At 24.7% G+C, this 22767-nt stretch overlaps 3 protein-coding genes and 2 long non-coding RNA genes across 9 annotated transcripts in view; 2 read left to right on the forward strand and 3 right to left on the reverse strand.

Annotated features, from left to right (window-relative positions):
• Positions 1–4668, forward strand: part of LOC127277321 (uncharacterized) — a 33895-nt gene extending 29227 nt beyond the window's left edge. Inside the window, exon 6 of the long non-coding RNA XR_007842352.1 lies at positions 4458–4668. This is a non-coding gene — a long non-coding RNA (uncharacterized LOC127277321). The remainder of the gene's footprint in view (positions 1–4457) is intronic.
• The window catches only part of LOC127277318 (probable serine/threonine-protein kinase DDB_G0278845), a 52921-nt gene extending 34007 nt beyond the window's left edge, over positions 1–18914 (reverse strand). Inside the window, exon 1 of one of the 3 annotated variants that reach the window (XM_051298348.1) lies at positions 18513–18914. In XM_051298348.1, coding sequence (XP_051154305.1) covers positions 18513–18593 — 81 coding nt within the window. In that variant the 5' untranslated portion in view covers positions 18594–18914. Of the gene's footprint in view, positions 1–7730; positions 7999–18512 lie in introns of those variants that run through there. The other 2 variants (XM_051298355.1, XM_051298347.1) reach the window with 2 other exon arrangements.
• Positions 70–569, reverse strand: LOC127277322 (uncharacterized). Its single transcript, XR_007842353.1, has 2 exons — positions 370–569; positions 70–194 (listed from the first exon to the last, which is right to left on the reverse strand). It is a non-coding gene; the product is annotated as an uncharacterized LOC127277322 (long non-coding RNA).
• On the forward strand, positions 10308–16213 carry LOC127277319 (scoloptoxin SSD14-like). The gene is made up of 11 exons (XM_051298357.1): positions 10308–10418; positions 12250–12370; positions 12553–12677; positions 12767–12906; positions 13019–13251; positions 14068–14237; positions 14420–14646; positions 14792–14987; positions 15153–15318; positions 15630–15776; positions 15922–16213. The coding sequence occupies exons 1-11, from the start codon at positions 10399–10401 to the stop codon at positions 16108–16110; spliced, it is 1734 nt and encodes a 577-aa protein (XP_051154314.1). The 5' UTR covers positions 10308–10398; the 3' UTR covers positions 16111–16213.
• Positions 18915–19587: 673 nt separating the features above from the next.
• LOC127277146 (kynurenine aminotransferase) lies at positions 19588–22731 on the reverse strand. 3 transcript variants are annotated; one of them, XM_051298005.1, is made up of 8 exons: positions 22578–22731; positions 21916–22061; positions 21535–21685; positions 21041–21277; positions 20672–20915; positions 20388–20554; positions 19917–20267; positions 19588–19786 (listed from the first exon to the last, which is right to left on the reverse strand). In XM_051298005.1, the coding sequence occupies exons 2-8, from the start codon at positions 22059–22061 to the stop codon at positions 19727–19729; spliced, it is 1356 nt and encodes a 451-aa protein (XP_051153962.1). In that variant the 5' UTR covers positions 22578–22731; the 3' UTR covers positions 19588–19726. The 3 variants fall into 3 exon arrangements, with proteins under 3 accessions (XP_051153962.1, XP_051153961.1, XP_051153963.1); XM_051298004.1 differs by having other exon boundaries at positions 22411–22626; XM_051298006.1 differs by lacking the exon at positions 22578–22731 and adding an exon at positions 22140–22160.
• Between the last annotated feature and the right edge of the window lie 36 nt (positions 22732–22767).

Below are 22767 nucleotides of genomic sequence, written 5' to 3' on the forward strand. Positions count from 1 at the left end.
TCGTTTTTATTTATTTTTGAGTTTTGTGCATAGTTAAGGTTAAATTTTTCTAATGAAATAAAAAAATCATTTTATATAATTTGTTGCAACTTTTATTAATACATTTCAAGTCATTGAAAATAACAAACCAATAGATGGTGTTTGAAAGTTGATTTTTTTTTAGTTTTGTTGGTCTTGTTGATTTTGATTTTGATCTGTTTAATAGAAATAAAACAAAAAATATTATCAATTGTAAATTTTCAGTTAATTAAAAGTAATATTAATTTAATATTGAATTAATTATTCAATTATTATTATTAATTTTTTTTTCTTAAAAGTGGAAAATTTTCAAAAAAATTAAATCAATTTTTTTTTTTATATTAAACTTACTGTTGGCAAGTGCTTCTTGAGCCATGGAAATAATAGTTAAAACTGTCACACAGGCAACAATGAGTACTTTCATTTTGAACTGTATTTAGATTTTAGATTTGTAACTGTCTTAAAATTCTTTTGTTACTTTGACCCTGTACGTTTTTTTTTCTTGTAAATATAGTCCAAAAAATGAGGAAAAAAAAGTTTATTTTCTGTTAAAATAACATTTAATTGTTTAGTCAATTATGCACTTCTAAAAAGAAATATATAAATTATTCTTTTTCTCTTTTTCTTTCAAATTCTTTTTGTGAAATAAGAAATGCAAATTATTTAACTATTATTACTTTTTGGGTGATAATTATTCAAATAATTAACTTATTTACAATGCTGTACAATTATTTTTTTAAAACATCAAATAAATTTAGTTTTCAAACGAAAAACAAGATTATAAATTGTTGGAGTAAATTGTTCGAAAAAAATAAAGTGCAATAATTTTTTATGCTTGATAAAAATATTTTTTAGAAAATGATTATTAAAATGGAAAAAATTATATCTCATATTTTCGAAAAAAGGTATGCAATTTCTATATAAATTTCGATTTTATAAGAAAAAAAATTTCTTTTTCAAAGAAAAAGATGAAAAATACTATTTTAATATTGTTTCTTGTAACAGTAAATCAAACCAAGTAAAAAGGGTATTTTTTTGTTATTGAAATTTTACTTTTTTTTTTTTTTTTTTTTTTTTTTTTTGAAAAGAAGATAAAATATAAAAAAAATGAAATAAAAGAAAATAAAGAAAATAAAAATAAACTAAGTCAAAAGAAACGCTTGACAGACATTTTTCTTATCAATTAATTTTTTTATCATAAACATTTTTTTTTTCCAAAGCAAGTTATTACGAGACCTTGAATTCGTTCCAAATAATTTCGTTCTGAATCATATTGTTCTGTATTATATATAATATAAATTTAATATAATTTAAAAATATGTAGAAAAAAAGGGGAAAAAAATATTGAGAAAAAAACGGCACCCTGACATCGGATATCCGCTTATAATAATGTTGCACGTTCATGACACATTCAATTTAGCAGTGTTGACTGTAATCGGCGCGAATCAAGACACGTCTACTGTTTTCAATCTGAAATCGATCCCGGATGCGTTGTATCGTGCAAAGAACACTAATAATTCATCCGGACACCTTCAGATATAGAAAGAAAATGTTTCTGGTTACTTATCTCACAGAAATAAAAAAATAATAATAATAATAATAATAATAATAGTTGATAGTTTACAAAAAAAATAGTTTATCCACAGAACAAAAAATAGTACAAAAATAAATATTTTACTGAAATATATTTCAGAAATAAATAAAAGTTTATTAAAAAAAAGATTTGGAAATTAAGCCAAAAAATTTTTTTGGGAAAATATTGCATTGTATTAAGTCAATACTACTCCAAAATATTAGATATTTCAAAATTATTTTACTTTTTTAAAAAAAAATATATATATACATATGTGTTTATTTATTTTATTACAAAATTAATATAATTTTTACTTGTCAAATTTGACATTTAAAAAAAGAATTGATAATGATAAATGAATTCGTAATTTGAATTTGAAATAGAAATTAAAATTGTAAAACAATTATGTCCAAGGTTAAAAACTCTCAAGCCTTTAAATATTTCTCACTTTTTCAATAATGCGGGTCAATAGTAATTAAATTGTCATTAATAAAAGTCGATCGGAAAAATTGTTTAGTCATAGAAAATTAAAAAACCAAATCTCATGTTTCATCATAAAATTAATAACATTCTTAATGGAAATTAATTCTTTTTATACTAATTATTTAATTAATTATATATTATCAAAATTATTAATCATTTTATATTTATATATTATTATATTAAACATATAATAAAAATAATAATAATAGTATATAATTATATTATTTAGGTTTTTAACTTTTTAATTTAATTTTATCATTTTTGTTAAAATTTTTTTTTTTATTTTCTCTTTATAAGCACTTTAACAACGTGCTTTGTTTTTGCCGTTGAAACAAAAGATTTTCTTCACATTATAATTTCCAAGTGTAATTAGTCATTCATAAACTTTCATCCTGAATTTAATTTTGCTTTAATCTAATTTGTCCACAAGCTTTGAAAATCGGTAACAAATTTAACGGTTTCTGCTTATTGTGCAATTTTTCTTTTTTTTTCCCCGTGGGATATATATATTCGCCTCTCTCACATTGCAAAACTCGTTCCCGCAGTAGCTTTTTCTGACCGTGAATTCACTTAAAAAAAATAAAATAAATAAAATAAAACCATGAAGAATGACACTTCCAGTACAGTAAAAAAAAAAAAAATAAATAAAAAACGAAGAAAGAAAGACAAAAAAACGACAAAAGAAGTCTCTGGAGCAACACACAGTTGAACCGTGGGAATTTTAAGTATTTTTTTTTTACTCAAAAATTTGCCAATATTCTTTTTAACGTAAATCCTTAATTTTTCACTTTTTTCTTTATTAAGAAAATAAGACAAAATTAAATATATATATATTTAAAAAAATTTAATTTTTTCTAATACTATTGTTATTTATTAAAATATATTTTTAAAAAAATTTAATTTAAAATTATATTTAATTCGAATGTACCATTCAAATATTTTACTATTTGTTAATAGTAATTTAATGATGATTCAATCAATTATTATAATTGCTCGTTGTGAAAGTGAAATGTAAAGGGTAAAAAAAAAAAAAAAAAAAATTAAGCGATGACCCTGTTCATTATTATAAAGATGTCACGATAGTAAATGGCGAGAGTATTTTTATAATAAACGAGAATTGAATGACGGTCGCGCATCTCGTATAGAAGGCAAAAAAACATCAATTAAGTTAAATACGACATTATTAGTTACATTGAATTGTTCTTAACTTGACACATCATATCTCATATGAGTCTATTATGATGTTCCTTATAAGAAAAAAACAATCATTTTAATTTAACATTCCTGACAATATAATCAAACGTAAGTTGTCAATTAAAATTTAAAATATTGTATCTTATTGCATCCAGATACTTTAAACTATTTAATATATAATTAATAATAATAAATAATAATAATAATAAATAATAATAATAAATAATAAATAATAAAATTTACAATTTCGGTCAATTAAAAATTCGGCCTTTTTGAGAATTAGATAAAAAAAACAATTCAGACAAATAAAGATTCGGTATAATGAAATTCTGTTAAATGCTAAATCAATGAAATTAAAATTTGTCTGTAAAAATTTTTTTTAATTTAAAAAGAAAAGAGCGTTAATATAAAGTGGACGGAAATGTGAGAAAATTCTTTTTTTGCGTTGTAATTAATTGAGATCAAATAATTAATATTCCAATAAATTTTTCTGATTATTGATTGTGCAATAAATGCTTTCTCAAGGAGAAATAAAACCTTGAAAGATAGTTGGGAAGTGCCTTCAATCACGATCAGGAAATCGATTAACAACTTTAACAGAATGCGTGAGGAATTTTTTTTTTTTTTTTTTTTGGTTTTATAACCATTCTTGGTTACTTGGCCAGTGACCTAGTGGTTCTGACTATGTTTTTCCAGTGAATGACCAGCAGTAATTTACTATTATTTCCTGCTAATTGTTCACGTCATATGTCAGGTTCAGGTACAAGATCTGCTTTTTTGTATATTATAAATACGGAAACGATTCTCTTCAACATTTTTTTTTCCCTCTAGGGAATCCTGTTTTTTATGAAAATTTTATTTATTGTTAACTTTCACTAGATATATATTTTTTTTTTTGGTTAAACGAAACGCGGAAATTAAATGGTGACAGCGATGGGATTTTTCACGAAAAATTACATTTTTTCGTTTATATTAAAAAAAAAAAAAATTGTTTAAATAATGGCAAATAAATTTTTTGAATGAATTCAAAATTTTGGAAAATGACAAATTCTTTTTGAATGTTTAACGATACTGAAAAGATTTTTTTTTTCTTTTCATTCTATTTTCTTCTTTTTTTTTATGTCTCGTGCCGTGAAAGAAGATCATAAAAGAGTCTTGATGGTTAACGTGCTCTTTCCGTGTCTCGCAGGTTCTCTCTCGCAGCCGACTGTCAACCGGTTTCCATCGCGTTTCATTAATTCCGCGAACTGAACTTGGCCCAGGTTCCTGGACCGGCGATTTTTGGCAGAAACGAATTGGCACGAAGAATCCAAAGAGCCATAACAAGTTTACACGCTGTATTACAAGAGCGTGTTATTGACCTGAAGAAGATGGGAACAAAATCAGGCTCAACGAAAAAGCATATCGTAAGTTTGTAGATTTTTCTCATTTAACAATTTTTCAAATTATTTTGCCCTTTTATAACAATTTTTTTATGGATGATAATTTTCTTTTTAATATGAAAATTGGAGTCATTTTTTAATTAAAATTGATGATAGGAATTATTATCAGTATTCTTTATTGATTATAATTTGTCAGGATTGGAAACATTTCTTTTTTTTGTAGTTGCAAGTTTTGGCTAAATAAAAATTCGGTTACAAATTCTGTTAAATACGAATTTGGTTTAATAGCATTTTTTAAAAAAATTAAAAAAAAAATAAAAATCCTTTATGAAAATTCAACTAAAATTTGATTTCTATTAAACAAATTTATATAAAAAAGAAATTTTTTACATAATTTTCTTTTATTTTTGGAAATTTTTTTGCAATCCCTTATTCTTTTCATATGGGAAGTTTTATTATGTCTGGGAAAAATCTTTTTTTTTTTAACGTGTCATAACAATCTTTCGACCGGTTTTACGTGCGTTCCATTAACCCTTGACTCTCGAATGCCCGTTACAAGTTACGGAATTGCATAGGATCAGTTGGCGTTTATCATAATAAACATTATTATCATTGTGATGTATATACCTCTGACGTCATCAAGGAATTACTTCCACTCAATTTCACTTCGAAACATTTTCAACAAAGTAATTGAAAAAAAAAAATTATTTATTTTTTCACAATTTTATATATATGAAAACAAGTATAACAATAATTTATTTATCTTATATATTTAATTTTTCATATGCTATAGTCATTGTTAAAAATATAGAGAAATTATTTATTATTTTATATTTAAAAAAAAATTAACTATATTTAGTGAAAATAGAAATTTTACTTGGAATTAAAATTAATTTTAGTTTATTTAAAATTGAAATAATAAAATTTATTTTTTGTCATAAAAATTGATCTTTAAAATTAATTACATAATTCCCGGAACGAAAAAATCGACTTTCGTGTCGTAAGTTCCATGTGAATTTTTTTTTTTTAATTTTATTATTGCATTTATTTATTGAGAAGTGATTATTCAGCACTTCCTATTCAGAGAAATTGATTTGTGAGATTTTGCAACATAAGAGAGGAGGGCACTAAGTGAAATTAATACAATTAAAAAATTATATTGCAAATATAATAAAGAATTGAAATCATGATTTTGCAGCAAGAGAAACCTATAAATAAAGATTATCCTCTAAGCTCGTGAACGAAGAAGAGAAAAGAACACGCGATTGCGGGCATTCAAATCTCGCAACCATCATTATTGACCACAGACATCCAGTCTCCGAAAGGATATATCCTTTTTCCAAGAGATCTCCGATTGCAATTCCCAGACGATTTATTTATAAATCACGAAATAACAATTTAATCGTGTATACCCGTGTGGAAAAAGCCACGATCTTGCCCTCAAGAGTTCGGGGCCCCCGGCGGGGGCCCATGAGGGCTGATCCATATGGCGAATCCATGAGGGGCACCGTAGGGGCCCCGCATGGATCGCCCTCATGATCGATTAGCAAAATTTTCTAAGTCCAAAAATCAAATATTTTTTTATCACCAAAAAATTAATGTTTATAATGATTCACAACAATGAAAAACGCGTTTTTAATTAAAATATATTTTCACTTTTTTTGAAAATAACACTCACACTTATGGCGAATCCATGAGGGGCACCGTAGGGGCCCCGCATGGATCGCCCTCATGATCGATTAGCAAAATTTTCTAAGTCCAAAAATCAAATATTTTTTTATCACCAAAAAATTAATGTTTATAATGATTCAGAACCACGAAAAACGCGTTTTTAATAAAAATATATTTACACTTTTTTGAAAATAACACTCACACTTATGGCAAAATAGATGAGGGCCACCGTAGGGGCCCGCATGGATCGCCCTCATGATCGATTAGCAAAATTTTCTAAGTCCAAAAGTCAAATATTTTTTCATCAACAAAAAATGAATGTTTCCAATGATTCAAAACAACGAAAAACGCGTTTTTAATAAAAATATATTTACACTTTTTTGAAAATTCACCTGAGATGATTGATGATAATAATCATAAAGCATATAATTAATTATATTTTATAAATTGCATTTGATTGGAAAATATAATTTAATATCTTAACTTTAACTAAATGATGTTAAGCACTTTTCTTTGTTAGGTATTTTTGAAGTTTAAATAGCATCAAGAAGTTAGCATTCGTTTTGAAGTAGCGTACGTAGCGTAGTTGGTAAAGCGTTAGACTCATAGTCCGTAGGTCGTAGGTTCGATTCCCCCCATGCGTTAGATTTATTTATTTCTCAGGTTTGCGTTTAATCATTAATTCTATGTATGAATTAATTGAAAAATGAAAATATCCGTTAATAGTATGCATAAATTAAATATTTTTTAATTTTTTAATTAATTAATTTATTATTACTTTTAATTATATCCGACAGTTAATTAATTAGAACGTTAATTAATAAATTGAATTTGAGTAAGAATTTAATTTAAAATTGAATAATTATTAAATAAATATGTTATTTATTCATAACTTAAGCTTATTTATTATTAATTAACTTTTATTATTAATATTATTGATTAAAAAACATTATGGCAAACTTGAGGGCAAGATGAGGGCAAACGTGAGGGCCCATAAGGGCGCCCGTAGGGGCACCCTCATGGATCGCCCATGCGGGCGCCCTCATCGATGAGCATGTCGTTTCCATGAGGGGCCCCTATGGATCATCCATATGCGGCCCTCATGGCATGAGGGCGATCCATAAGGGCCCCCGCTGGGGGCCCACATCACTTTTCCACACGGGTATTTAAATAATTTTTTTTAAAAGAAATAATTCTTTTTCCGGAAATAGTTTAAAAAAAAATCATTTTCTTTGGTTTTTAAATTTATTTTTAATTTGTTTTTTGTATAAATTTTTTTTTTTTTACTATTTTGATTCAATTATATTTTCTTTTTTTTTAATATTCATAAATAATAGAATAGAGAATAATATCAAAAAACTGAATTTTTAATCCTTTATCAAAATGAACAAAAAAATTTTTTTAACTACCTTTATTGCATCGTTATCCTCATTGTTTTGATGATCGAAAAAACGAAGGAAACATTTTCGATATTTATTCGTTTGGAATTGAATCCTTATCATTTATTATATTAATTTTTCACATGACACGTAACACTGAATCAAATGATTTTTTTTTGGTCACTCGCGAAAGGCACAAGTTGTGGAAATATTTTCTTTTTTTTTCTCTCTATCAATGCAAAAATTATTAACGATTAAATAATGGACCGATGGAGTAGAAAAACTAGGAACACACTCGTTGCTACTCCGAAAGTCACTGTGAACTTGGATTTCAGATGAGAGTAACTCAACCCTTCACTCCCCACTTTTCTTGTCCCATATGAGAAAAAAAAACGTTTTATATAGGGGCAAATACGGTGATTAATGATGTTTTTCCCCTCCTATTTAGAGAAAAAGAAAATATTATGAAAATAATAATTGATAACAAAGTTTTTTATTAATCGTAATTAAAATTATAATATTTATTTTGAATTGTAATTTAAAATCTATTCAAAATTTTCTATTTCTTCCTATGAAGAAATTTTTGTATCAAAAAATTTTTATTTAGCCGAATTCGTATTATAAATATTTTATTTAATCACATTCATATATTTAACAGAAGCTCTATTTAACAGAATTTTACATATCAAAGAAATTTTATTTAGCCAAATTGGTGTTTAAGAGAAATTCTATTTCACCAAATTCGTATTTAACAAAATTTATATTTAACTAAATTTTCATATCCTGGCGAATTTTTTTTTAATCCAATTCTTATTTTACTGAATTTTCATATCAAAAATTTTTTATACATCCAAATTCGTATTTACGTGGAATTTTATTTATTAACAAATATATCTATTTAACCGAATTTTTATTATATTTGGGTTAAATAATTCGGTTTAATAAAAATTCTGGAATATTAAAATTCGGCTAAATAGAATTTTCAAATTCAGTTAAATAGAAATTGTACCTGATTATTTTTAAATTTTTGTGATGAAAAAAAATTCTACAGCGAATAATAGCAGAATATTGTGATGTGTAATTTAGTTTCTTTTTTTTTGAGACTAAATGTTCAATTAAAATTTTTTTCTATTGTATATTTATATATATAAAATCAAGAGGGTAAAAAAGTTTCTCTAGTAATCTCGAACGTATTTCAAATGCTCAAGGTTCGTGTAGTGTTTTTTTTTTTTTTTACTTCAAAGGTTGGTAGGTGCTTATGAGTACATGAGTCACGTTCGCGACTTAAGGGCGCCTAGGATAAGGATTCGAGAATATAAACGTTAATTTCACTACCTTCATTATTGCCAGCGAGAAGCGAAAGGCTAGATAAGTTGTTTTTGCTCTCTATAAAACGCCAGCAATGCTCCATTTCACTGGCCTTAATAAAGAGTAATATTATGATCTTCATAAATACTCTATCTCAAAATTGGTCTTATTACATCTCCATATACTTTGCCCCCCCCCTCTTCCCTTCAATATCCAATTTATAAGAATAATAAAAAAAAATATTTCTTGCTTGATTAAATTATTATTTACTTGTCTTAATTTATTTTTTTTTATTTATATTTGGAATTAATTTTCTAATTATGTAAATTAATTAAAAATGAATCAGATTTATTTATTATATAAATATTATTAAATCAATAATTAATTAATTTTCAAAAAATAATTATAGATAATTTTTTTATAATAAATAAAAAAAAAAGGGAATATTGATTTCGCGCGCAATTCGTCGAAAGACATTGACTGTTCGCAAAAGCGGATCCAAGATGTCGGGGGAATATTGTGCGGGGCCACACTCTTTCACTTGGGGCCCGACTCTCCCACATTCGGTCCCAACCTGACCGCATTCCGCAAAGAATCTGACTCTCTGCGGCAATTCTTGCAACCTTTTCCGATTTCAATATATATATATATATATATATATATATATATATCTTGCGATTTATTATTATTTTTTTTGTTTCGTTATCATCCATAAGTCCCCTTTAATTGGGCCTCTCCCCCTCTCCAATGTTCATTAAATCCCTATACTTGATTCTGTAATTTTCCCGCCAGGATAAAAATCTCTGATTATCCCAAGGGGCAATATAACACTTGCAAATCTTTTTTTTTATCATCTCATTCGTCCGATAAACTATCTTAATTAGTCGCCCATATATACCATCTGACATCATTCACAAATTATTTTATATTCCTTTGCAAAAAAAAATTAGATTATAAATATTTTACGTTCGAATATAATAATTATTATTTTGGGAAACTTATTTTAATTAAAAATAATTTATTAACTTTTGTAAAATTAAAAATAATTTTTTATTCAATTTCTTCATTTTATGTATTAATTTTTATTTACAGTTATTTACAGTATTCAAAAGTTTGTCTATTTTTATTTTAATAGCACAAACGTCCTTGTGTAATATTTCGCGTCCATTTAATTCTCGTTATAATATTTAAAATATAGTCATAATTAGCATTGTGTTATCTTGCAATAATTTTGTGAATATCATCTTTTTTTTTTTTTTTGTAATTTTCTGATGAATTCGAGCAGAAATTGAAAACTGATAAAAAAAAGACGTGCAACAAAGCATATAAATATGATGTCGAACAATTGTTATTATCTATTATTATAAGTTTTTTCAAAGAACATTTAATTATGGCTTCTCAAAGTGTGAGGTTCGTAATATTAAAATCTATTATTAAATTGAAATAATAATTTTAACTATTTAATAATATATTAAAAAATTAATTTTTCAATTAAAAATTCTTTTTTTAAATTTGTTGGTACAATTATTAAAATTAAAAGAGTAAAATAATTATTAAATTAAGAAATAAACAACCTAAATAAAATTAAAATCCAATTAGAATTGTCAAATTTCTTCATTCCATTGTTAAAGATTTTTTTTTTTAGTAAATATTAGATTTTTTCTTTGAGATATAAAATATGCTGATTGAGAGTAAAATAAACAGAAGAGTCATCCTTCTTCTTTTTATATTGTCCTTTGAATGACGATTTTTTTTTTTTTTTTTAGTGAGAAAAATAGAGATTTTTTTTTATTATTATATATATTTTTTTGTTATTTACTTGAATCGGGTAATATATTCAAAAGAATGTGTTCAACACTTGAAAAATCTGTGTGGACGGTACACTCTGTGTAGCATTCTCTGACTTCCTGACCCAGTGGCCTCGAGAGTCCCCAAGTCATATGGGCTAAGTCAAACAATCCTCTCGAGACAAGAAAGGATTCAATTCATGAGGACCTTGTTCCAAATTCTTCACCTCTCTTGAAATACTCCATTTCAGTCTAATAAATTTCAATTAAAATTCCTCATTTCTATAGATACAATGCTTCTTTTATATTTGCAAAAAAAAAAAAAAAAAATGAAGAGAAATAGAGAAAAAAATCTTGAAGAAAATTTATAATATTAAATTCCTTCTTGGTATAAAAATTTCAAATGTTTAAAAATATTTTAATTTTTTAAAATAGGTAACAAAATTTCTATTTAACCGAATTTTCATTCGTCAGAATTTCTATTCAACCAAATTTCTATTAGGCAAAATTTCTATTACCAATGAATTTTCAAATCAAAGAATGTTTATTCAGCCAAATTCGTATTTAACAGAAATTCTATTTAACCGAATTTCCATTTAACAAAATTTATATTTAACTATCACATTGGTTATTGTTTCTGTCAGTATAGAATACTTTTTTTTTTTCTGATCGGAGACAAAAATCTAAATACAGAAGCATTGACCTCATGTGACCCTCTCCTCTAAGGTACCAGATTTCAATCTATTCAATCTGCAATTCTTCCGACTTGAGTCGAATGAAGATCCAACTGATAAAGTGAGAGAGAGAAGAGAAAAAAAATATTTCACGACCAATTTTTTTCACATGACATAACGATAAATTTATTAAAATATATAAAATAATTCCTTGAGCTTCTTTTTCTTTTTTTCACAAAAAAAATTTTTTTTTAAAATGAAACATTTCGTTTAAAAAAAATAAATTCCATAAAAGAACTCTCAAACGAACGTAACTGTAGCAGTTTTAATATTGTGATGTCACATATTGAGGATTTACCAAAATTTGATTTAAAAAAAAAAATATGTTTAATCATAAATGCAAACTTACAATGTTAGAATATTGAATATATGAATTTGTAATTTTAGCCTAATTTTTACCTTTGTTTAAAAAAATTTATTTACAAATGTCCATTTAACATTGCAATTTGTATATATAAATATGTTTTACAAAAATTTTTATAATCAGCTAATACAAAGTTTAGCTCACGAACATTGTATTATTTAATTATTAATTAATAATTCTTTTTAATTTATTATAGTTTATAATTAACTAAAAAATAAAGAATTTTCTCCTTCACTTTTTGATTTAATTTAAATTTAATTGCATCTAATATCTTAATGTAATTTTAATAATTTAAAATATCATTTAAATGTGTTTTCATTTTGTAAAATTTTATTTTTGAAATTTCCTTTTTTCAGTGCCTCGAAAAAAACTTTACCATTGCTATTGATAAATATAGCTTTAGTATTTTCTGCTCCTGGACCAATAAAATGGACGAACAAACAAAGAACTGCCAATCCAATGGGAGAATACAAAAATGTAAGAATTTTTTTTAATATTATATATAACAATAAAAATATATGTTTAAATTTTCGTTTGTTGAATACATTTTTATTTGTTACAAATTTCTAGAAAAGAAAAAAAATGATACATATTGAAATAAGAAAGATAAATAAATTAATTATAATTAATAAAAATTAATTAAAAATTTAAATATTTAGGGTGCGGTTTCAACAGTGGATGGAGAATGCGCGAAAATAGGTGTTCAAATGTTAAAAAAAGGAGGATCAGCAGTTGATGCTGCGATTGCAACACTTATTTGCGAATGCGTCGTTTCTTCTCATGCGTAAGTATAAATTGCTTCTATTTAATAATTTAATTTATAGCTAGTAATAATTAAAATTGCAACTAATAAATTTTATAATTCTTTTAAAGCATGGGAATGGGAGGAGGTTTTTCAATGACAATTTGGGACGCAAAAAAAAAAGAAGTTCATTCTTTAGATGCTAGAGAAACAGCACCACGACAAGCTTCTACCGATATGTTCCGAGGAAGAGCAGAATTAGCTGAACACGGTAACTGTTTTTATTTTTTTTTCTAATTCTCTTAAAAGAATTTATTGGATGAATATTTTTTTTCGTATAATTTTTATAATTAACAATTTTATTTTTTTTATAAAAAAAATAGGTGGTTTAGCCGTTGCTGTACCAGGTGAAGTGGCAGGATATTGGGAGGCTCATCAAAAATTTGGAAAATTAAAATGGAATGAACTTTTTGAACCGTCAATTGAATTATGTGAAAAAGGATTTCGAGTTAATCATTTCTTACATTATGGAATCAATGCAACACAAAATTTAATAAGAGCTGAATCATCTATGGCTGAAATATTTATAAATCCCGAAACTAATCAACCTTTCCAGGTAAAATATATCTACACCAAAAATTCTTTAATTAAACATACAATTAAGTTCGATTCGTGTCTTTGATTGCATTTTCAATTTTTTTTTCTTTTAATGAGAATTAAATTAAATAAAAAGAATAATTTTTTAATAAAAAGGAAAAATAATAGTAATAATAATTAAATAATAATAATAATAATAATAATAATAATAACGAAAATAATTCATTTCTGACATATTCAAAAATTCACCATTTTTTTTTATTATGTAATTTCTTTCTATTTTATTTTTCTCAATCGTAAAAGTAATGTAACTGCAAATTGTATATGCACTTAAAACTAAATGTTCATTCAAATGAACAGAAATTTTATTTAATCATCGCAAATTAAAATTAAACTAATGATTCTAGTTAAACATCATTAATTTTTATGACAGAAATACAATTGTAATTATCTTTTTTTATTTATTTTTCTTTTCTTAATAATTTTTAGTGTTAATAAAAATTAAATTTCCTATTTACTGAGGCAATTGGCAGAAAATTAATTTTATGATGTAAAAAAAAAAAAAATAATTCACAAAAAATAAATTATTAAAAAATTTTTTAAATTGATAAATAAATAAAAGTTAAATATTCTTTTTATAAAAGTAATAGATAAGTTGTTTTTTTTATGAAAATAATTTTTTGAAAGATATTTTTAAAACTTTCACATATTATTTGTTTGAAATAATTCTATAAATAATAAATATATATTTGTTTCATTCTTCTTTTGTGTATAAGAGAAAGTCAATTTTTGATGGTGCATTCAAATTAAAAGAGATGATTTTTATTATCTATAGTATGGAGACACAATGAAAAGGCCAGTGTATGGAAGGACCCTTAGAAAATTATCAGCTCCAGACGGCAGCGGTGTCAGAGATTTTTATAATGGCACAATGGCTAAAAATATGGTTAGAGAAATTAAAAAACATAATGGAATTGTCGACGAACAAGATTTCAGAGACTATAGGTTCGTTTTTATCATTTTTTTGTTATTTTTAAATAATAATTTTTACTTTAATGACAAAAGAATCTATTTAATTTAAAGAAGAAGCATTTATTAATATTTTCTAAAAAAAAATTCTTATATTAACTCGAATTAGATTTAATATTGAATCAAATTTTTTAACTTAACGTTATAACAAATTTAAGAATTTTATGGAGACCTCCAGTAAAAACAAAACTCAAGAATGGATTAACTGTCTATTCGTCTCCACTTCCTGGATCGGGATCAATTTTAGCATTTATTTTAAATGTACTCGATGGATTTGTCTTTGAAAAAGGCGAAACTATTGGCTATCAAAGAATTTTAGAAACATTCAAATGGGCCTACTCTTTCCGAACTAAAATGGGTGATCCTGCTTTTGTTCCTGATGCAAGTAAGTTTTTCTTTTAATATGGAAAATTAAATATTTTCTCTTTCTATCACTATTATTGTAATAATTTAGTTTTCTATAATTTATAAATTGAAATAAATATAATTAAAATGGAAAAAATAATAAACTGATTTGAACGAATTTTCAGATCAACTTTCACTGAATCTGACAGACAAGGATCATGCAAGTGTTATTCGTCGTTTAATCAAAGACACATGGACCAGTAATGATCCTGATTATTATAGTACAGATACAATTAATCGTGATGATCATGGAACTTATCATGGTTGTGTTTATGCTCCTGATGGTTCTGCCGTTTCTGTTACGTCAACTATTAACGGATTGTAAGTATATATTTTATAAAAAAAAAAAACAAATCACCTATTTTATTAATCCGAAGACGATGTATGTTAAACTAATTAATTAAATGCTCAAAATATTATTAAATTGTTTATATTATAAAGTACATTTTTTTTTAAATAATATAAAATAATTTTGTTGAATTTCAGATTTGGAGCATTCTTCCGTTCGGAATCAACTGGAATTATTTTTAACAATGAAATGGACGATTTTTCAGCTCCAAATATTGTTAATATCTTTGGTGTTCGTCCTTCTGAGGCTAATTTTATACAACCGGGAAAAAGACCACTTAGTTCAACGGCACCAACAATTATGGTATTATACAGTTGAACCTCTTTAATTGAACATTGTTTTTGTCCGTTTCTTTTAAATTCAACATTCTCCAGTTTATCAGTATTATTATATTTTTTATATTTGATTTATTTAGAGAGATACTTGCACAAAAAAAAATATCTTTTTGAATTTCGTATAATTATTTAGGAAATATTTATTACTTGCAATACTTTCAATAAATTAATTTTATTTAAGTTTTTAATGATAAAGTTCGATAATTATGTAACTTGATTATTTCTATTTTTATTAATTAAATGACATTTATTTAAAAAAAAGGATTTTGTTTTTTATAGCTCGACCAGAAGAATCAAGTTCGATTATTGGTTGGAGGCGTTGGTGGTATAAAAATTACCACAGGGGTGGCACTTACATCAATATTACATTTGTGGGCAGGATATTCTATTAAAGAGGCTATAGACGCTAACAGAATGCATCATCAGGTATTAAAAAAAATTATTTCGATAATCAATAAAAAAAAAAAAAAAAACCTAGACAATAAAAATAAACGAAAAATTCTTATTAAATATTAATTAATATGTGGAAAATATAATTAAATTTTTCATTAATTATTAATTAAATTTTCAGTATTTGCCAATGCAAGTCCAAATTGAAAATAATTTTCCATTGCCAATAAAGGAATATTTATACAACGTTGGACATAATATCACCGATTTTGCAGGATATCCGAATTTAATTTTCGCCATTTCACAGCAAAATGGCGTTATTTCGGCGTATTCAGATTTCCGTCAAGATTGTCGTAATGCCGGTTTTTAATAATTGGAAAAATAAGGAAAACAACGAGGTACAAAATTAGAAAAATAAACAATTTATGCATGCTGCATGTTTACAATAAAAAAAAAATAATAATTTAAACAAATTCTTAATTAAATTCCAAAATTTTCCCATTGAATTAATTGAACATTTTTCGAAATGCATAAAATTAAAAACAAAATAGGGAAAAAGAAAAGCAAAATAATTTAAATAAATATAGGGAATAAATTCTAATTTATTCTTGTGTGCAATTCGTGCAAACAAAACATTATTCCTTCTTTTTCTTCTCTACATACTCTGAATTTGTGTTGTGCTCTAATAATTAAAAAAAAATTAATTCAAATAAATATAACAAATTTGATTTAAATCTTTAGAAATAATTTCTGCTTACTCTATTAAAAATGTTGTTCCGAAAATAAAAATTTAATTTTTTTTTTTTGAACTAAATTCTTAGATGAAAATTTCAAAGAAATGCAATAATTATTTAAAAGTATTGATTTTATACAAAAATGATGAAAATAGAATGAGAATAATTTTTTTTTTTCGAAAATTGTGAGGAAAATGGTTTCCGTTTTTTTTTTCAAAGTCATGGTTAGAGTCGCTGTTAAATCGTAAAAAAAATGGAGTTTAACGAACTGTGTCTCCAGATAACAACACTGACATCCGTTAGACTTTAGAGAGCACAAAACGCAAATGCAAGAGAGGAAGAGGAGAAGAAGAAGAAGAGCGAAGAATAAAGAGGAAAAAGAAGAAATCATTATGCTTTCGTAGCACGAATTGCACACGAATGTACTTATAATGCATTTATGCGATCACGTAAATGTACGAGTGTACCGGATGTTCCGCGCCTGATTTACCTGGCCTACACCTGGCGCAGCAAAACCCCCCCTTTTGATAAACAAGGATTATCGATTCACTATATATACTAAGTTGCCTTTGAGAGCTTTAAATTTAGCCTTTAACTAACGTCAAAGGCACGTTTCAATGCGTACACTAATTTTTTTCCCCCTTTCTTTTTTTTTATTTGAAAAAAAAGAGATTTAAATATTCTAGAAAAAATTCCATTTCACTTTATTATCCCACATAATCTAGGATATAAAAATAAAAGTTACAGGTGACATATTTACTCGTAGAGTTCGTGTTTTATTTTATTATTCTATTTTTTTTTTTTTATTAAAATGAATAATTTTATTAATTTATTTTAAGTGTTTGATTTATTATCATATTTAGAAAATTTAAGAACAAATACGAGTAAATATTCCTGAAAAAAAATTAAATAGTAATAGCATAACAAAAATTAATTTAAAAAAATGGAATAATTTTAAAATATAAAAAATTTTCGTGATATTTCTCTCGAAATTAATTAAATTATTATTTATTCTGATTAATGATAAAAAAAAGTTGAAATTAAATTTTTTTTACATTTATTAAAAAGTAAAATAAATTTTCAAGAACACGAATCGTTATACATATGGAAAAAAAACACTTGGATGTTGAGCAATTTCAGTTGGTTTATGATTTATGTTCATAAATAACATTAAAGCAAACTTGCCACCATTGGTATGCTGATGATAAGGTTTTTGTGTGATAATGAACAAGTCACAGGATGAAGACTCATTAGTATGCGGATAAAAAATAATTTTTCAAATAAAACAAAAAAATCACATCCTTCCCTTCTATAATTATAATTTTTCAAAACCATTTTTTCTTTTTTCTTTGCAAACAAAAAGATAAATCCATATTTTGCAATTTTTATTTATTTCAAAATTTCTCTATTTTTCCACTGAAACAATTTTTATTTATCCATTGATATAAATTTTCATTTGATAATTAGAATGCGAAATATTATTTAAAAATATAATTTAAAAAAAAAATTAAAAATGGGGATTTTTTTCAAATTGTGAAAGTAAAAATTAAAAAAATATTTTTATATATCGTAATTTACCTTCTAAGATTCACCTGCCATACAATTGCGATACAATCTTCCCGCAGGAGAGAATCTTTCACGGATATGTAATTAAGATCAGGGTTGTAATTTTAGCGCCAATTTATCAGAACTTGGCGTAAATTGGTTCAGTTAATAACAAATCATTACTATATAGACATGGCGCGGGGGAAAATTAATCTAATTTTAGTTTGAGAAAAGAGCAAAAGTCCATTTACACAAATTTCGTGACTAATTATTTCCAATTTCCAATAATTATTTCATTGATCTATTGCTTGAAATTATATACTTTTGAATATTAAGAAATTAACGTTGAAATTTGTTAAAAAAAAATTTTTTTCCAAAAATTGTCGATTTTATTTATTTCTTTCGTTAATTTATTTCTTATAAAAAAAATTTGTATTTCAGTTTTTTGTTTTCTTTTTTTTTTATTAAATCATAAAAGTTAATTAACCTGTACCTTGACTGCATTGTTGAGATGAATATTTTCCTCGCCGGAATCAACATAAAAGACTGATTTTTTATCTTTTTGAAGCCACATTTTTTTTTATATATAGAGGCGATAAATAACACTTTAATTAACACTGCACACTATTTTTTATTATTTTCACTTTGTCCACATTTTTTAAAAATATATTATTTAAACGTATTACAGTTAAATTTAAAATATTAGAAACGTACAAAAAAAAAGTTAATTGACAGTAAAAATATTCAATAAAAAAATGTTTTTCTGAATTAATTTTGTAATATTTTTCACTGTGAAAAAATTAAAAATTGGAAGTTTTTAAAATTTTGAATTTTTGGAGAACATTTTTTTTGTTTTGTGAAAGAGAGAAAAAGAGTGTCAGCTTTGGAATGTTCATTGTATGAAGGTCCTGTGAAAACTGAAAAGGAAAAAGTCGCCTTTAGATGCTTCCTCACGCAACGAACACCCCACTTCTATTGTTATACTCCCTTCTTTTTTTTCTCTCTTCTTGGCTTCTTCAATTCTAGTTATTTTCAAAAAATAGTGATTTAGTACCCCTATACCTTTCATATATACTTGACCTGAAAAGATTTCCAAATCTAATTATTATTATTATTCTTATACAAATTATAAATCACCCACATTTTTATTACCGCCTCAATTACTCAATTTTTATATTCCTGCAATAAAGTAATTTAAAAAAAAAAAGAATAGTAGAAAGTTTTCCTTCTAAATATTCACAATTTTCTTCACGATATTTTTTTTAAATTATTATTTTATATACAAATTATAACAAATTTTTAATTATATTTTATTCAAAAATCTTTTATTTGAAAAAAAACTTTGTTTATTGTACGAAATAAATTAATTAACGATCATGACAATTTTTGGAAAAAAGAATTTACATTAATAAATATAAATTGAAAAAAAATATAACTAACTTTATTTAAAGTAAAAAATAATTTTTATTGAGTCTTAAAATAGTCAAATTTAATTATGAGGGAAAGAATATTATAAACAGTTTTTAAGAATCACGACTATTCATTTTAGCAAATATATAACAAACTAATTATAACAAATATAGAATATTTATATTTTAAAAAAATGATGTACAAATATTTGTACTTTTGATCAATTTTTACAAACATAAATGCTATTTTTTTATATATATATATATTACAAGTTTTTTTTTTCTTTTTAATTCGTCTTTATAGTTGAGATTTCCATTTTAATAAAAGATTGGCTGCTTTCTGTAAGTTTTCATCTTTCTGCAAAAAAAAAAGAATATTTTCCTTTTTTAAAAATATTCCTTTAAAGAAATTAATGAAGTTTAAAAAAATAAATGAAAATTGCAAAATATGGAAAATACATGTAAAAAAATAAATTATATTCATTTACCTTAATGAAACAATATCGAACGCAATCTTCTCCTAAATGTTTGTGCTCATCGCTGTAAAATGCAGATGGTGGAATACCTTGAACACCGACATTTTTAATCATCCATTTAGTAAAACGATAATCTCTATTTGCATCTTGTTCCTCATTGAGTCGAACTTTATTTTCTAATGCCGACCAATTGGCAATCATAAAATAACCACCCTCCGGTATTGTCGGTGACATTCCAACTTCAGTGAGAAATTTCGCCATATATTCACGTTTTGGTAATAATTCCTTTGCAAGACTCACAAAATAACAATCATCGCGACCAAATCGTGCAATTTCTTCCTCAAATCCAATTGCCACTGCTTCCTATAGTATTATTTGTCAAAATTAATATTTTCCTAAATATTTATGAAATAATAATTAGGAAAAAAAATTTTTTTCCCCAAAATGAAATATAAATAAAAGAAAAATCAAATTTATAATTACTTGAATAGGAGTTGTGCAAGTATAAACAGAATTTTGATGAACAATTTGTAAATTACGAAGTAAATTCGCTGGACCATAAGCCCATCCAATTTTCCATCCAGTTACACTGAAAGTTTTTCCTGCTGAGCCAATTGTTATTGTTCGTTCATACATTCCTGGTAAAGTTGCTAAAAACAAAATTTTATCATAATTTAAATAATTCACCTTTTCACTTATTATTGAGAAAAAAAGATAATTCTTCAAATGAAAATAGTATACCTATTATTATAAAAAAAATATATTACCAATTCGAATATGCTGATATGGTTCATAAACAATCCATTCATAAACTTCATCCGAAACAACGAGAGTATTCCATTTTTTTGCTAAATTAGCAATAAATTGCAATTCATCAAGTGTAAAAACCTTTCCAACTGGATTATGAGGTGTATTAATTATAATTCCTTTTGTTTTCTCATTAAAAAGGCTTTCCATTTCTTTTCTATCGAACACCCAATCAGATGAACTAATTGTTCCACTTGTTTTATTCTGTGAATTTTACAATGAAAAAATTCTTTAAAAAAAAAAAATTATTATTTATTTAATATAAATAAAAATTATGTAAATAAATTCTGAATAATTTTTAGTTGGAAAATTAGTATCTTAAAACTCACAGGTTGAAGGGCTATGAAACGTGGTATTCCACCTGATGTTCTAACCATAGGAACATAACAATCAAAAAAGGGTTCAATAATTATCCATTCGTCACCAGGATTTGTATGTCCCACAATTGTTGCGTATAATGCTTCATAGGCACCCGACGTGATGAGAATTTCATTATTTGGATTCAAATCACGATTTAAAATTTTTGAATACAATTTCGCAACCGCATTAACCAAACGTGGATGACCCTGAAATAATAGGGACTATTATTATTTTTAATTATTTACCCAAATAATTGATATCTTTAAATTTAAATTCAAATACAAATAGAAATAGTCTACTAATATTGATTAAATCAATTGAAAATATCGTCAATTATTAAATTGAATAATTAATAGTTATAATATTTAATTATTTTATCAAATAATTGAAAATTAATTTAATTATTCAATCAAATAATTGAAAAATTTAATTATATAATAAATTAATATTAAGAAATGCTCACAAATCCTCTAGTGTACTGATTTAATAAGGGATTTTCTCCTGTTGTTACGGCTGCTAATGCTTTTGTGACATTTTCAGGAGCATGAAAATCAGGAAAACCTTGACCAAGATTCAATGGTTTATATTGCAAAGCTAATTGAATATATTCCACCCTAAAAAAATAATTTATTTCTTTTATTTTTTATTTTATTACAAAAAAAACAAACAAAATTCATAATAACAATTTTTTTTCTTTTACAAAAAAAAAAATTATAATTACAAAATAAATAAATTCTGAAATTTTAATTTTCTTTTCTAGTATAGAAAAAAATATTAGTTCATATTGAATTTTGTTGATAATTAATAATTAGTTAATTAAATACTATAATTAATAATATCATACCAAACAGATTTATCGTTTCCCTTGTAACGTTCAGGTAAATCAAATTTAGATGCCATTGTTGAATAATTAACAATTATTTTCGTTGATAAATTAAATAGTGTATTGACACTTGTTGATGATCTTAGGAAAGAAAATATCGAAAGCATCTACAATAAAACATAATAAATATTTAGGGTTGAAAGGTTAGAAAATACTTTTCAAAATGTAAATTAAGCAATATTCACTTTAAATACAATACTGATATCACAATTTCAAGAAAATAAACACTGATAAGAATGAGGAAAAATATAAAACCGCGATAAACTATAAAAATATATTTTTTAACAAAACCTTATTTCTATAATTATTTTCTATATATTTTTAAAAAACAGTGGTTTTACACTGTGAATTAACTCTACAAAAATGATACATATTTAATTTTTCTAAATTTACATAATTTATAAGAAAAGAAAAACTTAGTTACTTCCTTCAAAAAATGTATAAATGAATACTTACATAATTCAAGATGAATTTCTAATAATATTAATTTATATTCGAAAGCGGGAAAATTATAGAAGTTATTTTTAATTGAACTAAATGTATATTAAGTTGAAATTAACCAAATGAAATTAATTAGATATTTAAAAATCACAGTAGCTTTGTCGAATTTTCTAAAATAATACCTGTTGATCTAATATCTGTGTATTAGACGTGTCACCAACATCTTTTTGAAAATAAATAGAAAGAAATCAGCTGATATTTTTGACGTAAACCTAGGAAATTTCTCTATATCGATTTAAAGAAAAAGAAGGGAATTTTTTTATGTTGGTAGAAGTGAGAAAGTTTAATTTTTGTTATCTTGGGTTGGCAATG

This window comes from Leptopilina boulardi, unplaced genomic scaffold (genome assembly GCF_019393585.1).
Source record: "Leptopilina boulardi isolate dan_hultmark-lab unplaced genomic scaffold, ZJU_Lbou_2.1 LbouV2_165, whole genome shotgun sequence".
Taxonomy (NCBI): Eukaryota; Metazoa; Arthropoda; class Insecta; order Hymenoptera; family Figitidae; genus Leptopilina; species Leptopilina boulardi.

Bases quoted from the DNA above. Each gene is read 5' to 3' on its own strand.
- LOC127277146 (XM_051298005.1), bottom strand. From the start codon at position 22,061: ATGCTTTCGATATTTTCTTTCCTAAGATCATCAACAAGTGTCAATACA. The intron at 21,686-21,915 runs GTATGATATTAT...TTATTTTTTTAG, and splicing joins GGAAACGATAAATCTGTTTG to GGTGGAATATATTCAATTAG. The intron at 20,555-20,671 runs GTAATATATTTT...TTTTGTTTTTAG, and splicing joins ATATCAGCATATTCGAATTG to CAACTTTACCAGGAATGTAT.
- LOC127277319 (XM_051298357.1), top strand. From the start codon at position 10,399: ATGGCTTCTCAAAGTGTGAG. The intron at 10,419-12,249 runs GTTCGTAATATT...TCCTTTTTTCAG, and splicing joins ATGGCTTCTCAAAGTGTGAG to TGCCTCGAAAAAAACTTTAC. The intron at 13,252-14,067 runs GTAAAATATATC...TATTATCTATAG, and splicing joins AAACTAATCAACCTTTCCAG to TATGGAGACACAATGAAAAG.